Source organism: Bos indicus x Bos taurus, chromosome 29 (assembly GCF_003369695.1).
Source record: "Bos indicus x Bos taurus breed Angus x Brahman F1 hybrid chromosome 29, Bos_hybrid_MaternalHap_v2.0, whole genome shotgun sequence".
Lineage (NCBI taxonomy): Eukaryota > Metazoa > Chordata > Mammalia > Artiodactyla > Bovidae > Bos > Bos indicus x Bos taurus.
This window is the reverse complement of record NC_040104.1, coordinates 824,644-837,122: the sequence shown is the minus strand read 5'-3', so window position 1 is coordinate 837,122 and position 12,479 is coordinate 824,644. Positions and strand designations below refer to the sequence as shown.

Here is a 12,479-nt window from a genome sequence, read left to right as displayed (position 1 = left end):
ATGCAGATGACACCACCATAATGGCAGAAAGCAAAGAGGAACTAAAGAGCCTCTTGATAAAGGTGAAAGAGGAGAGTGAAAAAGCTGGATTAAAACTTAACATTCAAAAAACAAAGATCATGGCATCCAGTCCCATGATTTCATGGCAAATAGATGGGGAGAAAATGGAAACAGAGACAGACTTTATTTTCTTGGGCTCTAAAATCACTGTGGATGGTGACTACAGTCATGAAATTTAAAAGACACTTGCTCCTTGAAAGAAAAGCTATGATAAACCTAGACAGTGTATTAAAAAAGCAGAGACGTCATTTGGCCAACAAAGGTGTGTATAGTCAAAGCCATGGTTTCTCCAGTAGTCATGTATGGATGTGAGAGCTGGACCATAAAGAAGGTTGAGCGCCAAAGAATTAATGCGTTTGAACTGTGGCTCTGGAGAAGACTCTTGAAAGTCTCTTGGAGAGCAAGGAGATGCAACCAGTCAATCCTAAAGGAAATCAGTCCTGAATATTCATTGGAAGGACTGATGCTGAAGCTGAAGCTCCAATACTTTGGCCACCTGTGTGAAGAGCCGACTCATTGGAGAAGACCCTGATGCTGGGAAAGATTGAGGGCAAGAGGAGAAGGGGACAACAGAGGATGAGATGGTTGGATGGCATCACTGATTCAATAGACATGAGTTTGAGCAAGCTCCAGGAGATGGTGAAGGACAGGCAAGCCCAGTGTGCTGCAATCCATGGGGTCACAGAGTCAGACATGACTGGGCAACTGGACAACAACAACCCTCCCACACGTCTGTGACCTGGGTGGGCCATTTGCAGGGGCTTTGGAGGGGGGGGCCCTGTTCCCCAGAGCTCTTGCCGGGAAGCACCCATTTACCAAAGGCGTCACACTGGGCCCCGCAGGCGGTGGGGAACATCTACCATCTCATGCCTTTCCCCTGTCACAGCTCTGTGCGAGAGCCTGGTGGGCAGGCCGAGGCAGTCGCCCCCAGAGCAGAGGGGCAGGGTTGCTGCCCACTGGTGTCCCGGCGGAGAGCAGACCCTCAGAGCCCTCACCAAAAAATGGGGGTGGGGGCAGAAATAGATGACCTGAAAGAAGCAAGGTGATGAACCGACACCACCCCCTGGGCTCCCCAGGTGGTGCTAATAGTGAAGAAGCCACCTGCCACCACGGGAGACGTAAGAGGTGCGGGTTCAGCCCCTACGTGGAGAAGGTCCCCTGGAGGAGGGCATGGCTGCACACTCCAGGATTCCTGCCTGGGAAATTCCATGGACAGAGGAGCCTGGAGGGGCCTGGAAGGCTACTGTCCAGTCACAGAGTCAGACACACCTGAAGTGACTTAGCGCCCACCACCTTCCACCCTTCCCTGCCCCCGCTGGGGTCCGGGGGGAGCCTGGGGTCACCGAGGCGTGCGTGCATATGTTCAGCTATTCTCTGGTTCGTTTGTCCGGCGTGGGTGGGGCGGAGGCGGCCCCTGACTTCTCTGGGCCTGGGGCTGTTGCCTCCACGACCGTCTGCTGATGGTCATCAAAATATTTCTAAGCCGAAAACCTCCTTCCAAACAAAACCTCATGAAACCCGTGTGTCCGGAAGAGACAAGCCAGGGCTGTTGGGCTTACACTAGCAGGTCCAGAAGTGCAGGCCACCCCTGCCCGGTCACCTGGGAGCCCCCACTTCTCAGGGGCCCCAGAAGGCGGACGCTGGGCAGAGACTGAGGCCCCCCTGCCCCACAGGCCGCAGCTCCTGCCACCGACTCCTGTCCCGCAGGCCCCAGGGCTGGCGCTGCCGGGCGGGGCTAGCGTCCACCTCCAGAGCTCACGGCCCCCACAGCCAGGCTGGGCACAGGAAGAGCTCAGAGCCTGAGGTAGGTGCAGGGGTGGGTCCGAGGCTCCCAAAACCCCGCCGTGGCCATGCAGCTGGGCGGGCAGCCCCCATTGCCTTAGCGAACTTCTGCTCCAGGAAGGGACGTAGCAGCTCCAAGGCGAACCCAGGCCCACTGACCGCCCAGGAGTCCACAGGGCAGGGCCAGCAGCTGTGTGAGCTCCTGGGGTCACCGGGAGCCAGGACCCGGGCTGGGGCTGCTGCTGCAGGATCCTGACCTGGTGTCCGTCAGGGATGGGCCGGGAGGGAGCCGTCCAGCCGAGGAGAGGGCAGTGGATGGAGCGGGGGGCCTGGGTCTGCCCTGGGCAAGCCCGCTGGCCCCGGGGCAGCTTCTCCCAGCAGCCATCCATCATTCAGGCGTTAATGTGGCAGACAGGTGTCTGGGGTAAAGGGTACTAGGGGCCGTCCCAGGGGGTCAGCACCCTCCTCTTAGGCCTCCAACAATGCCCACAGATGATGCTGTGCTCAAGGGTCCTCAGCCCAGGCGCCCGGGCACCCGGCCGCCTCCCAGCCTCAGGGTCCCTGGCCACCAGCCCTGCCCTCGGCCACAAACAGTCAGATGGTCCCTCCCCAGAATTCCCACTCTGGCAGCTCAGCCAGCTCACAAAGCAGCTCCCCAACACACGCAGGAGGGTGGACACATACAGGCGAGTGGACACGTGACACATGCGGGCAAGCGGACACGCAACATACATGGGCAGGTGGACACACGTGGACACGTGTGGGCAAGTGGACCCACGCAGACACACGTGGGCAGGTGGACACACGCGGACACGCGTGGGCAGGTGAACACGTGGACACACACAGGGCTGCCTCCAGCCCAGGTCCCCAGAGCCCCCTGCAGCTCCGTCAGGTTGGTCTGAAGGGTCTGGCGGCCCTGCCAAATGCTTTACGGCGGCCCGGGCGGACCCATAAGGTCACTGTCTGTCATTTTGGCAGCAGGTGGGACGTGGTTCAGGACCAGGCTTGTGTCTATTTCCCCCAGGAGGAAGTGCATTTCACATGCATGTATGCAAATGTTTGCATACTCACACACAGGTCACACAGGCAAACACACACTCACATGCGCACAAACAGGTGCAAACGCAGCTCAGTGGCTCCTTTTTCACAAATTCAGGCTCGGAGGGCCTCCCGCAGGGGTAGCCTCCAGCATCTCGAAGGCACAGAGAGGGCTTTGTGCACGCCAAGGGCGGGACAGGCATCCAAGCACAGCGCCCCCCCTCCCATGTCCCGCGTGCAGAGCCTGGTGGCCAGGCCCCATACACCCCCCTGGAAGTGGCCAGACCTGGGCTGTGCCCAGCAGCCCACCCAGGCCCCCAGCCACTACTGAAGCACACCAGCGCGCATGTCTGCCCAAGTTTATTTTGGAAAGCAAAGAATCGAACAAAGGCTCAGAAAATAAATACCTGCAGAGAGAAAGTCAGCTCAGAAGGCGAGGCAGCTGAAGGGATCAGCGGGAAGGGGACGCGGGACGGTGGGGGCGGGCCCTCCCCTCACCCCCGCCCGGGGGCCACCCCGAGGGGCAAGGAGCGCCGGGCCCTGCGCTGGGTGGGCAGCTCGCACAGGGTGTCCTGGCACAGGCAGCTGTCAACGTGCGTGTAGGTGTAGCGGAGCGCGCCCCCGTCCGGGCACCGCAGCGTCACCTCCCGCTGGCTGGTGCGCTGCTCCCTGCAGCACGAGCACTTGTGGTCCAGGCCCTGGGCCTTGGCCGAGTACCTGGGGGAGGCAGGGTCAGGGTCCGCCGCCCGCTGGGGCGGGCACAGCCTCCCCACCCGGCCCCCACCAGGCCCCGGCGCCCAGGACTCACATGGCAAAGGTCCCGCAGGACCCAGAGCAGTCGTTCATGGAGACCAACGCGGTACAGCCATTGTGTGAAATCTCCCTCACGACGGGGATGGCAGCGCAGGGGACGCTGGTCTCATTGCGAGGGACGCCTGGGGAGAGAGGCAGAGGCTGGGAGGGGGTCTCCGCCTTCTGTGGCCCTCCTGCCCCCCTCACGACCTCCTCCTGCCTTCCCAACCGCCACCCACTCCAGGGCCCTCAAGCAAGCTGGGTCATCATGGGCTCCTGGAAGGGATTCAGGCTTCCTGGGCACCCCAGGTGATGTCCTCAAAGTCAGTGTCCAGCCAGGAGTGGCACAGAGGGGATGGGGCTCCCGGGGCACCATCCCCTTCCACCCCCTCCCCTCAAGGAGCCCAGAGGGAGCCCCCGCCAGGCCTGGGCCGCAGGGCCTACCCGCCCGAGGCCCACACTCACATTTCCTGCAGCAGCCATTGGGCATGAGCGTGATGGAGCCCTAGGGGGCAGGAGAGACAGTTGGGACCCCAGACCCCCCCGTGGTGACAGTGCCCCTGCCAAGAGGGTGGAAGGGGCAGTTCCTGCAGAAGGGCCCAGAGCGGAGCCTGCAGCTGTTGCCACATCCTGCAATGGAGCCCAGCCTCCCAGGGACATCAGGGCCCCACTCCAGGAGTGACGGGCCTGCTCACCTGGACGCAGGTGCTGGGGTCAAAGTCGGGGCAGGTGATGTTGGAGATGGATGAGATGAGCTGGTTGTGTATCTTCACGCAGCTGAAGAAGGTACAGTTGTTCAGGGGGTCACTCTTCATGTCTCTGGGCTGCGGGTTGGGGTCGGGGGAGTTCTGTGTGAGGCCTGGTGGGAGCCCTCCAGGCTGCTCCCTGACCACCTTGCCAAGTGCAGCCCATAGGCCCAGAGCTGCAGAGCCAGTGACATAGGAGGGGCCCAGGGACCCGCGGCCCACAGTCCCCAGATGGTCCATGTCCCACAGCGGTGGCCTGACTTGGAGAAGCCACCCAGAGGGCCCAAAACCCCACGACAGGTGTCCTGACGGGAGGCAGGACGTTCTCGGCCCTGCGGGCGGGGGCGGGGGCGCACCTTCAGGACCAGGCTCTGCTGGCCAGGCCGGGTGATGATGCAGTGGGTCTGCTGGCACTTCTTGCAACACTCCCCGGGAGCGTCCACCAGCTCAAAGCCCTGCAGGACACCGGGGGGTTGGCATGGGAAGAGGAAGGGCCGCTGGGGGTGAGGTGGGCGGGCCCAGCGCGCCCGGGCGTGGCGTGAGGTGGGCGGGCCCAGTGCGCCGGGGCGTGCCGTGAGGTGGGCGGGCCCAGTGCGCCGGGGCGTGGCGTGAGGTGGGCGGGCCCAGCGCGCCGGGGCGGGGCTGCTCACCGGGCTGCACGTGGTGTTGCAGGGCACGTGGGTGCAGGCGATGACATTGAGCTGCGTGGCGTTGTCCCTGCGGTCCGTGCAGACGCAGTTCTGGCACTTGGATGAATAGACTGGAGAGCCGGGCTTTGGGCACAGGGAGGGCCGGTGAGGTGGGCCCACGCGGCGCCTCCCCTCCTCCAGGACACCGCCAAGCGTCTGGCGAGCCTGACCATGAGCCTGCCCAGGACCCTGCCCTCAAAGCCCCTCTGCGCCCCCACACCGCTCCCCACGGCCAGCAGGGCTCACCTGGTACTCGGCGTGCTCCAGCACACACACGCCCTTGGGCACTTGGGAGAAAGAACCAGAACAAGGGTCAGACTGTCCTGCCGGACCCCGGGGCGGATGCACAGCCAGTGGACATAGTGGGGGCATGGGGCTGGGTGCTTCCATCAGGCAGACCCTGAGCCCCCAGGCAGGGGCCCCTTCAGCTGTCCTCTGCCCCCCACACCCAGCTGGAGCCCTGCCCACCCTAGGCCTCGCTCCCACCTGGCCCGGCCCACCTACCACACGAGTACAGGGGGCAGCACCTCCCGGGCACAATCTCGCTCTTCACCTGGAAGCCCAGTGAGCACAGCGGGGGCTTCTCCCTGCACAGGCTAGCATTGCACTCTGCAGGCAGTGGGGACACGCCGGTGAGCTTGCAGACGCTGCCCCAGGCAGGGCAGGCCCTGGGCCTGGGCCCCCTCAACCCCCGCCTGCCCAGCGCCCATGCCCCGCAGACACGCCTGAGGCCCCAGCCTCCCGGACCACGCAAGAGCCCGGCCACCGCGCGCCCCGCCAGTGGGGGCCTTACTGCAGGAGGTGACATTGCAGCAGGTGTTGGCGGGGTCCACCTCCGTGAACGGGTAGGTGCCATCCTCCTCGCACTCCAGCCGGGGCTCCAGCCGGCACATCTTGGGCTTGCAGATGATGCCGCTCCCGCCTTCCAGGCAGATGCAGTCCTTGCAGTCGAACTCGAAGTGTTCCCCGTACTGCAGGGGATGGGGAGCAGGCCCCGATCAGCGCAAGACAGCACTGTGCCGCGTGGCCCACGGAGCGGCCGGCGGGAAACCCCGAGCCCTCCCCACCTCCGCGTGCCCGGGGCAGGCTCTGGGGAGCACACTCACACCACAGCTGGGACCTGCTCCGTGGGCCCACAGGCCTGGCGCGTGGCGGAGGCACCAGGTGTGTCTGCGGGGCTTACGCAGAGCAGAGCTAAAGAACCAGCCACGTGCCAGAGACACGCACGCCACAGGGCAGACAGGCCGCAGGTGTAGCCAGAGCATCCGGGGCTAGTGGGCGGATGGGCGGGGCGGGCAGGCGGGCGCACAGAGGGGCGGGTGGATGGGCCCCGCACTGGCTCAACCTTCCAGGACTTCAGGGACTCATTACTCTGCCTCCGAGGGTCCCAGGTTTTCATCCACCCCATCCCGCCCCCCAAAATGCAGGGCTCATGGGAGGGCCTGGCCCCGGCACTGAGGGGGTGCCCTACCTCTCTGGGCACGTTGTCGGGCCCCACGCAGCCTAGGAGAGAGAGGAGATAGGCCCTGTGAGCTCGGGCCCCTGCCACAGGCGCTGGGCTCAGCCCCGGGAAGGGGAGGGCAGAGGCCACGCGGTGGGCAGCCTACCGCACAGGTCCACGCAGACGTCAAAGCCAGGTGCGTAGCTGGTGGTGCCTTCGGGCAGAAGCAGCCTTCCACCAGGCGTGTGCTGTTCAGCTGGGAGGGGCTAGAGGAGGGCATCAGGAGACGGGTGTGGGGATGGGTGGGACCGCCAGGCCCAGACAGGGCTGCCCAGAGCAGCACAGAGGGCCAGCCGGCCATCCCAGCACCTCCACCGTGACTGACCTGGACTTACAGCTGGGCTCCTCCGTGGGGCCGCAGGCCCGGTACTCACGGTGGGCAGGGCATGTCACCGCTGGGGAAGGGCAGCGTCAGAGGGAGGGGCCTGGGCCCCCACCCCACCCCCACTGACCCCCGCCCAGCCCCTTCATAGGACCCCGTCCCACACCGGCCAAGCATGGCCTCAGCCCCTCATGCTGTCCCGAGCCAGGAGGCGGGGGTCCAGCCCCACAGGGGTTAGCACAGTCAGTCTTCAGGCGGCCTGGCCCCCCACCCAGCCACGATTCCCGCTGAGCCTGGGGCGGGGCAGGAGGGTACTCACGGCAGGCCCCGCCAGTGTGGTTCCGCCAGTCCACGCAGATGCCCTCCTGGGCACACAGGGCCGCGTAGGTCTGCAGGCTGGCACACTCCAGGTTCGAGCTGGGCACGTAGCAGCTGTCGAACAGGCAGGCTTCATAGTAGTGCTGGGGGGGCGCCACGGCGTGGCACTGGGCAAACAAGCTGTGGAGGAGGGACGCAGGTCACGAGCTGGCTGGTGCCCCCAGCCTCTCACGTCGCCCTGCCCAGCACCTCCATCTGGGCTGCACCCCCTGGGGGCCCAGCTCAGCCTGTACCACCAGACCGATGCCCGTGTGCTAAGAGTGGGAACAGAGCATCAGGACTGGCCTCAGGGGTACAGGCTGGCCTCAGGGACTCGGGCTGGCCTCGAGGGCTCGAGCTGGCCTCGGGGGGCACCGGCCTCGGGGGCTCGGGCTGGACTTGGGGGCTCAGGCTGGCCTCGGGGGCATGGGCTGGCCTCGGGGGCTCGGGGTGGCCTCGGGGCCCTGGGCTGGCCTCGGGGGCAGGGGCTGGCCTGAGGCCATGGCCGCCAGCACTGAGGCCAGAGGAAGAGCACTGTGCTCGGCCCCTAGAGAGGGAAGGCCTGTGTCTAAGTGGTCACCAGGTGCCAAGGTCCCCCAGCAAGGCCAGCAGGGGCCGTCCTGGCCTCCACGCACACGCCTCTGGGGGTGAGGGGCTCGCTCCCACTGATAGCAGCTTTGGCCCCCTCTCTAAGCCCAGATTCCCCTCCCCAACATCAGCTATGGATGCTAACTCTATCCTGGGTCAACCGGCCTACCCCAGCCTTCGAGCTCAGCAGACGCTGCACCATCTCAGGAGGCAGGAGAGACGGGATGGGGGGAGTCACAAAGGGCCCTGGATACCCTACAGGAGCCCAAGTCCTGGCCCCGCTGTGACTGCCATCTGCCTTCCCAGCCCCAGGCCCAGCGCCAGTGGCCTTTCCACGCAGACCAGGTCGGGGTGCGGCTTCCAGGGCGGATCACCTGTCCTTGATGAGCTCACAGAGCGGAGACGCACAGCCCTTCGTGGGGAAGCTGCTGGTGCCCGCCGAAGGCGAGGTGGCCGGGCGCCTGGTGGTGAAGCCGGTGTGGGGACAGCGTGGCTTGGAGGGGTCGTTCACCACCCAGGAGTCGGCCGCGACCTCGCAGTTGTCAATGCTCTCCCCGCTGGGCAGCACACAGTCATCCAAGGTGCTGTTGGTGCACGTGCCTGTGCGGGTGGGGAGGCCACGTGAACACACGCCAGGCCCGGCCGTCCAGCAGCGCAAGCCCCCGGGACCCCCGCTCCAGCCCGGGTCCCTGGAGGGCACCTGGCCGGGCCTAAGGGCACAGACGTGGCTCCGACTGGCCTCCCACAGGGGCCAGACCCAGACGTGGCCGGGGGCCCGTGGGGGCCTGAGCAGTGTGCAGAGCCACCCCTGGGGAGCAGCTCCCACAGCCAGCCTCTGCCAGGCCGTCCTCCCCCAGGGGCTCACCACACTGGCCCTTCGTGTTGTTGCCGAACAGGCGGTAGGGCAGCCGGATGGAGAAGGAGAGGCCGTTGTAGGACACAAGGGCGCCCAGCTCGGGGATGTCAACCACGTAGTTGATGCCCGACTCGTACACCCGCAGCCCGAACTTGGTGTAGGGCAGCGCCACGGCCTGCCTATTGACCTGCACCTGCGGCAGGAACCCCGGGGCGGGGGGTCAGGGGGCGGGGTGAGCTGTGGGGGCCACCCGTCCCCCTCCCCGCTTCCTTCCCATCACACGGGGCCAGATCCTTGTCCTGACTAATCCCAGGAGCCAGGTGGCAGGGGCACCGTCCTCACGGTCCCCCCGGGAGGCCTGGGGACCCCGAAAGCGGGTAGGACTCCCTACGTGGTATGTAGACAGCCCCTGTCCTCAGGGAGGGGGCGCCTGCCGCAGAGACCTGTGTCCAGGGTGAGTGGTTAGGGGCGTGAGCAGCGGAGGTCAAGGGGCCCCTGAAGGCCTCCAGAGGGCCCATGAGATGTGTCCTCAGAGCACTTCTCCAAGCCTGGCTCTGGGTCGGGGCAGCCCAGCCTCCCGCTGCGTGAGGACGCCCGTCCCGCCAGCGCACCTGCACCGCGATGGGCATCATTTGCACGGTCTTGATCAGAACCTCCTGGGTCTCGTGGCGCACGATGAGCGTGCGGGGGCAGGACACCTTGTCATTGACGTCGCAGTGGTAGTTGTCGACATAGATCCCGAAGTTGTCCACCCGGGGGCTGATCTCCTCCACCAGTACGTACGTGCAGTTGCCCTGGTAGCTGTAGTAGAGCCCGTCGAAGGTGACGTAGTGTGGGTCCCCCCAGCCCGTGCAGTAGCCTGCGGAGGAAGTGGGGTGAGCCTGCGCCGCACCCCCAGCTGGGGGCAGGACGGGGACAGGACATGCTCAAGGCTCGGGTGGGAAGGGCAAGCAGAAACTGCGGAAGGCCCTGCAGTCTGGTTCCCGGGGCACTCAGGGCATCTGGGCCCGAGAGGGCACGCGCCCCTCGGCCCACAGCGGCCCAGCTTCGGTCCCGACGCCTCCTCTGCGCCCCGCTCTCGGCGGTGGCCACCCTCCACCAGGCCGGCCCCGGCCTTTCCTGGACCCTGGCCGAGAGGAGGAGCCAGCAGGAGGCAGGAGAAACGGCTCCCGACGGGGGCCTGACTCTCCACGGGCACCCAGCCACCAAAGCCAGCACGACAGCCTGGGGTCTGCAGCACCCCCGGGGAGCAGGCGGGGGTCCCCGCGCATCGGGCTTACAGTCGCATTCCCAGTGCCAGCAGCACTTGTCGGGGTCCTCGACGCGCACGGGCGCGAGGCCGTTGGTGCAGGTGGGCATGGGCGGGGGCTCGCACTTGACCTTCACGAGCTCCACGGTGTTGTTGTACTTGCACGTGGCCCTGGTGCAGTTGCACATCCACCAGCTCTCGTTCTCCTGCAGGGGCAGGAAGGACATGGGGTCGGCGCCACCGGCCTGGCCCACACGGGAGGGCTGGGCCGTGCTGGCGAGGCCCTGCCCAGGAGGCTGAAAGCCAAGGGCGACCCTGTCCAGGAGGGCAGCCAGCCAGGGGGAGAAGGCGGGACGGCCCCCGCACACCCTGCGCCCAGCAGGCTGCCAGAAGCCTTGGCCTGACTGGGCTGGTGTGGGGCACAGAGGCAGGGCACGACCTACAGGAAGGCAGCATGTGGGGGCTTAGATGCCAGAGGGGACAAAAGCCGCCGCAGACACAGACCTGCCTGGGAGGATCCAAGTCCGGGCACCCGCGGACCCCGGGGGGCGGGGTGCTGGATGTGCGGGGTTCGTGGGTGGTAGGTGTGGATGGGCTGGGTGTTGGGGAGGGTGTGGACGGGCACGACCAGTTGAAGAACTCAAGCGTGCAGTCCAGCGAGCAGTTCACGTAGTAGCACATGTCTCCATGCGTGCCGTTGTACACCAGCTCGCCTGCAAGGGGAGAGACCAGTGCTGACGCCACCCCGAGCACTCAGGCTAGCTCCCCCAGAGGCCACGAGAAAGAAGCCCACACCTCCCACTGCCCCGATCTGTGGCTGCAGCACGTGGGGCCGGCCATGGAGACATCCACCCAGGCCTAGCACCCAGCTTCCCAAGAAAGCTCTCAGTGCAGACCTTTGAGTGATCCCCAAGCACCGGGAACCCAGAGCACCACCAGCCTGCGCTGCTGAATCAGAACGAAGAGCTTGCGTACCTGGGGCGTAGTAGGTCTCATTCAAGAAGCAGCATGTTAATATGGGGGAGGAGGTGACCCCACTGATGCTCATGGTAATGTGGGGGGAGGTTCCTGGGGTCACACTGGAGGTGGACACACTGGAGGTCCAGGTGCTGGTGGACTCTGGCGTGGTCGACGGGCGTCCTGCTGACGTGGGGCTGGAGGCGGGGCTTGTGCTGGGTAAAGGCGGCCCCGTCGTGGATCCAGGGGTGGGGGTGGTCTTCGAGGAGGTGGGACCCGGGGTCGGCGAGCCTGTAAGAATGGAGGGTGCGGTAAGGGCTGAGGGGGTCCACTCAGCACAGAGGCGGCATGGCAGCAAACACACACAGGCAGCGCCCTGGAGGCACAGCACGTGGTGTGGAGGCCTCCCATCCACGTCCCAGCTCCAGGCCTCGGGGCTGGACGGGGCGTCAGGCCCACGGGCCTCGGGGTGTGTAACGGGGAGGCTACCACAGGACACGGCTCCACCCGGAGGGGCTGGCCACTGGCCCCTGAAGCCCCAGTGGGGAAGCACCAGTGGGAGTGGGGGGACAGAGGAGGGTCTCCCAGGGTGCCCGGCCAGCAGCCTCGACTCCCCACGAGGCCCCAGGTCCTTTGGTGGCTCCCGCAGGGGGGCTTTGCCCACAGAACCCATCATATAGCTGTAGGCTGAGGATGTGGGCCACGGGCAGCCATGCCCAAGGAAAGACATCCCGTGGGAGCAGTCACAGGCTGAGGGTCAGCACCTCTGTGAACACTTGGCCGTAGGTCTTGGTGGGATGGCCAGTGAGCCCTTCTAAAACCTTCCTGGGAACTGCATTCCCTGGGAAGAGTGGAGGTACCTGTCTGAACTCCCAGGAGCTGTGATGCACCCCTGCTGAGAGGAAGAACCATGAGTACAAACCACACTGGTGTCCAAGTACCTGGAAGGGTGGTGCCTCCCACTGGAGTGACCGTCGGCATTGTCAGCGTCGGGGTCAGTGGTGTGCTAGAGGGCTCCACAGCTGTGCTGGTGGTGGTAGATGGCCAGCCTGGCGTCACTGTGCCAGTGGGTGTTGGAGCTGGGGTCTCTGTGGTGGTGGTAGTGATGGGGGTTGGGGTCTCTGTTGTGGTGGTAGTGATGGGAGTTGGGATCTCTGTGGTTGTGGGTATTGGGGTTGGGGTCCCTGTGGTTGTGGTTGTGGTAGGGGTTGTGGTCACTATGGTGGTGGGTGTTGCGGTTGGAGTCTCTGTTGTAGTGGTGGTAGATGGTGGGCTTGGGGTCACAGTGGTTGTGGGAGTTGGGGTTGCGGTCCCTGTGGTTGTGGTTGTGGTGGGGGTGGTGGTCTCTGTGGTGGTGGGTGCTGGGGTTGGGGTACCTGTGCTTGTTGTAGTGGTGGGGGTGGTGGTCTCTGTGGTTGTAGGTGTTGAGGTAGGGGTCCCAGTGGTTGTGGTACTGGTGGGGGTGGTGGTCCCTATGGTTGTGGGTGTTGGGGTTGGGGTCCCTGTGGTTGTGGTAGTGGTTGGGGGGGTGGTCTCTGTGGT

At 65.3% G+C, this 12,479-nt stretch overlaps 1 protein-coding gene across 1 annotated transcript in view; it reads right to left on the bottom strand.

Annotated features, from left to right (window-relative positions):
- Positions 1–3,222: 3,222 nt before the first annotated feature.
- MUC2 (mucin 2, oligomeric mucus/gel-forming) overlaps positions 3,223–12,479 on the bottom strand; it is a 28,366-nt gene continuing 19,109 nt past the window's right edge. Inside the window, 20 exon segments of the mRNA XM_027532368.1 lie at positions 3,223–3,597; positions 3,689–3,815; positions 4,138–4,177; positions 4,775–4,873; positions 5,069–5,191; positions 5,354–5,394; positions 5,612–5,716; positions 5,901–6,078; positions 6,579–6,610; positions 6,715–6,765; positions 6,768–6,814; positions 6,934–7,003; positions 7,250–7,428; positions 8,250–8,475; positions 8,741–8,924; positions 9,343–9,590; positions 10,012–10,186; positions 10,485–10,693; positions 10,956–11,228; positions 11,879–12,058. Coding sequence (XP_027388169.1) covers positions 3,375–3,597; positions 3,689–3,815; positions 4,138–4,177; positions 4,775–4,873; positions 5,069–5,191; positions 5,354–5,394; positions 5,612–5,716; positions 5,901–6,078; positions 6,579–6,610; positions 6,715–6,765; positions 6,768–6,814; positions 6,934–7,003; positions 7,250–7,428; positions 8,250–8,475; positions 8,741–8,924; positions 9,343–9,590; positions 10,012–10,186; positions 10,485–10,693; positions 10,956–11,228; positions 11,879–12,058 — 2,810 coding nt within the window. The 3' untranslated portion in view covers positions 3,223–3,374.